Source organism: Triticum dicoccoides, chromosome 6A (genome assembly GCF_002162155.2).
Source record: "Triticum dicoccoides isolate Atlit2015 ecotype Zavitan chromosome 6A, WEW_v2.0, whole genome shotgun sequence".
In the NCBI taxonomy this organism is placed as follows: Eukaryota; Viridiplantae; Streptophyta; class Magnoliopsida; order Poales; family Poaceae; genus Triticum; species Triticum dicoccoides.
In genome coordinates this window covers 159,631,591-159,635,916 of record NC_041390.1, presented here as the reverse complement: position 1 = coordinate 159,635,916, position 4,326 = coordinate 159,631,591, and the positions used below count along the sequence as shown (strand labels likewise).

General features: G+C 40.2%; 1 protein-coding gene across 1 annotated transcript; it reads left to right on the top strand.

Moving 5' to 3' along the window:
• Positions 1-6: 6 nt before the first annotated feature.
• On the top strand, positions 7-4,006 carry LOC119316403 (potassium channel KAT1-like). The gene is made up of 11 exons (XM_037590722.1): positions 7-187; positions 295-510; positions 623-778; positions 858-915; positions 1,138-1,455; positions 1,863-2,102; positions 2,190-2,288; positions 2,379-2,411; positions 2,512-2,697; positions 2,787-3,378; positions 3,516-4,006. The coding sequence occupies exons 1-11, from the start codon at positions 18-20 to the stop codon at positions 3,626-3,628; spliced, it is 2,181 nt and encodes a 726-aa protein (XP_037446619.1). The 5' UTR covers positions 7-17; the 3' UTR covers positions 3,629-4,006.
• Positions 4,007-4,326: the final 320 nt, after the last annotated feature.

Below are 4,326 nucleotides of genomic sequence, written 5' to 3'. Positions count from 1 at the left end.
GAATAGCAAAGGCAAGCATGACTCAAGCTCATTCAAAATCTCACTTCCACCAATTCTGGGATGGGCTTCACATAAACGGGAGCAGCGACAGCTTCGCCATCGAGCTACTGCCGTCGCTTGGCGCAACCATAAACCACTCCAATAAGCTGAAGAAGTTCATCATATCGCCCTACGATCCCCGCTACAGGTGAGGTTCACATGGCCTGCACCCTCCGTACCTTCCATGTTGCAAGAAGAAGAGAACAGCAGCAGCTGACATGGTTTCCTCTGCTTTTTTCTGTGTCTCTCTCTCAGATTCTGGGAGCTGTTCCTCATAGTCCTAGTTGTTTATTCCGCCTGGGTTTGCCCGTTTGAACTGGCATTCTTGAGGAACTTGCCGTCTAAGCTTGTGCTAGTTGAGAACATTGTCAATGGCTTCTTTGCCATTGATATTGTTATGACATTCTTTGTAGCTTATGTTGACAGTAAAACACATCTTCTTGTGGACGATCAAAAGAGAATCGCAGTAAGGTTCGCACCTGGTTCATAATTTGTTTCACCTTAATGACCCCACATTTAGAGCTGAAAAAGGCCCAGGTGATTCTGTCCTGACATTAAAAAAATATGATCTGATCCTCTGCAGATATCTATCGACTTGGTTCATATTTGATGTATGTTCAACAGCACCATTTCAACCCATCATCCTTCTGTTTACACACAAGGGAAATGACCTTTCCTTTAAGGTACTCAATCTGCTTAGGTTGTGGCGTCTTAACCGAGTCAGCACGCTGTTTGCCAGGTTAACAACATCTTCATATTCTTCATGTTTCAATGATGAATGAAAAATGGCACAGATTTGATCATCTACTTTTAACCAGGCTGGAGAAGGATATCCGATTCAACTATTTCTGGACTAGGTGCTCAAAGCTTATTTCTGTAAGTCTTCCAGAAATATTACTACGTATGATTTTTACCGTTACCTTCAAAAGTTTCAACCATGCAGAATATTAATCATTACTCCCTCTGTAAAGAAATATAAGAGTGTTTAGATCACCAAAGAAGTTATTTAAACACTCTTATATATTTCTTTACGGAGGGAGTATATTCCCAGGAGAACAAAATATCGCTGACTATAAAATACGTAACGATCAAATGCAGGTCACCCTCTTTGCGGTGCATTGCGCGGGATGCTTCAACTATATGCTTGCTGACAGATACCCCTACCCAGAGAATACATGGATTGGTGCCGTGATGCCTGCATTCAGATCACAGAGCTTATGGACTAGATATGTTACTGCTCTGTACTGGTCCATTACGACGCTGACAACAACAGGCTATGGGGACTTGCATGCTGAGAACCCAAGGGAGATGCTCTTTGATATTTTCTATATGCTCTTTAATCTGGGTTTAACGGCTTACCTCATCGGCAATATGACCAACCTGGTTGTTCATGGCACCAGCCGCACCCAGAAATTTGTATGTTTCTCAACTTACTCACAGAGCATTCAATATAGCACTTTTATTATACGACATGCTTGGAAAATGAAATAGGAACAGAAATAGGCTGTATTTGGATCCATACAATTAAAGTTGTGAAGATCTTGAGAAAGGTAGCACTTTTATTATATACGACATGCTTGGAAAATGAAATGTATCCCCTAGCCACTCAGAAATTTTAGGCATTAGAATCCTATTCTTGCACGGATGGCACAAGGTACCAAGTTCTTGTATCCCCTAGCCACTCAACAATTTTAGGCAACAAGAAAACGGAGAAAACAACATGAATCAAGGTCTTGCACAATCGACAACATCAATAAAATAGTTACCGTCATTCTTCTTCCATGCCTATAGTCCTATTGATATCTTCTATTTAAATGATGCAGAGGGACTCCATATATGCAGCTTCAGAGTTCGCGGCACGAAATCAGCTGCCTGTGAGCATAAAGGAGCAAATGCTCTCTCACTTCTGCCTACAGTTCAAGACAGAAGGCTATAACCAGAAGACCATGTTAAATGGTCTCCCAAAAGGAATCCGTTCAAGCATAGCATACAGCTTATTCTTCCCAATCTTGCGACGGGCCTATCTCTTCCATGGAGTATCCAACAGTTTCATTGCAGAACTGGTAATATAGTTAACTATTCAATGTTTTTATAACTATCTTGGGAGAACTGCTAATATATGTACTAATTGGATATGTTAGATAATATAGGTCATGGAAGTGCAGCCTGAGTATTTTCCACCAAAGGAAGATATCATATTGCAGAATGAAGGGGCAGCTGATATTTACCTAATAGTTTCAGGAGCAGTGGTTAGTTTGTTATCTCTGTAAGTTATGAATCAAAGCTTGTGCAAGTTCGTACCATTAAGCTAATTCCCAGCACTATCTGATTTTTTGTAGAATATGATAACAACCATAAATGGGAACGAGCAGGTATAATTTCTTCAGCTACAATGCAGAGACTCTCAGATATCGCTCAGATTTACCATAGATTATTTTCATTACTAAAATAATATGAATTTCTTGAAAGCAGGTATATGCAAAAGTTACGAATGGTGATATGTTTGGAGAGGTTGGTGCTCTATGTAACATACCCCAGCCATTTACTTTCCGCACAGCTGAACTGTCACAACTACTGAGAATCAGCAGGACAAGACTCAGAGAGGCCATTCAAAATCACAGAGAAGACAATGACATCCTAATGAACAATCTATTGCAGGTATAGCTTCAATTTTGGAACACAGTCAAACAAATTAAGACTTAAATTCGTCTAAAGAGAAGCTAACAACTTTTTGTGCCAATGTACAGAAACTGAAGCTACCGGAAAATTTACCTGAAGTGAACCAACCAGACCGAAGATTCTTGAGCAAGTATGACCTATTTCATATACCTCGAGAAGAACAGATGCTACAATGGCCACACCAACATTATACAGAACAGAAAAGTATAGATCTTGGTAGCAAGGTTCCAATATCTGGAGATGGTCCTGATTCAATGAAGTTACTCAGACAAGTGCCACAGCAAGAAGACATCCATAACAAGTCGAACTGCAAGTATAGATTATCAGATGGAATGATGAACAGAGAAGAGGATCTCAACGAGGTTCGCATAAATTGTGAGACCAAAACAAGCGCTGAAGAGTTCTGTATTAAAATAAAATCTGAAGACAAGACCACAGCAAGCAGTCAGCAAACAATACTTACGAAAATGCAGCCGGGTTCTCCACACAGGGCATCCGAAAACATATCAAGGAGCAGATATCAAGATTATAGTGGCATAAAAGCAGCCAATAAAAGAGTTACAATTCATATATATCCTCATAATGCAACAGGTTCTACGGTACAGAATGGGAAGCTTATCAACCTGCCTGGTTCGCTGGAGGAACTTATCAAAATTGGCAGTAAGTGAAAATGTCTTTAGCATGTGACTAATTTTGATTCATGTTATAGCAGAGACCAGACATACACCGCACTTTCTAGTAGTAAATTAGATACTGTAACATGCACTTCTCTCATCAAATATTTCTTCGCTATGCAGGACAGAAGTTCCCAGATTTCCATCCGACGAAAGTGGTCAGTAGAGATCACGCTGAAATAGATGACATTGGTGTCATCCGAGATGGTGACCACATATTCTTTCTTCAGATTTAAAATATATATAGCACAAACCAACCTAACCAGACAACTCATAGAGATATAAGTGCTCCATTGCACATGACGGCTTCCGACTGAAGATGTGAAGACGAAGGACATTTTGACATTCTTACAAATAGTTTTGATCATTACTAACATCATTTAAATGATTCACTGTACAATATAGCAGGTGCACAGAGTCATGTATGCCTATGGGCAAAAGCATTTCTTAGTTCCATTTATAGCAGGTTATGTGTTCGAGTCATGTGGTAATCTTATTACCGACCGGTTGTGGTCTTGATCTTTATTGTTTGTTTTGACTGCTTTGAATATTTGCTACATTTTAATAAAGATGGTTGTATGCATCACAATGATGCAGAGGCCAGGGTTAACCCATTTTCGGAAAAATGTCAACCCCTTCATCCGCTTCAACTGCAAACTCACAAACACAAGGGCCTTACAAAGCTGGAGTTTGAAGAGCTTTGAAGGGATAAAAGAACAACCTGTTTGGGCCAAAACAATTATTAGCCTGTTCGATCAGACTGAAGAAATCAGAACCTTTATCCTTCACGGAGAGCTGGCTTAGACGGGACATTAAGAAGAAACTTCTTGACCCGCAAAAAAAGCTTCTTGGGTTTTGCTTGATTGAGAGATGTATGGCCAGACAACGCCCGGGGCTTACCTGGCTTAATCTTGGGGAGACTAACACCTCCTAT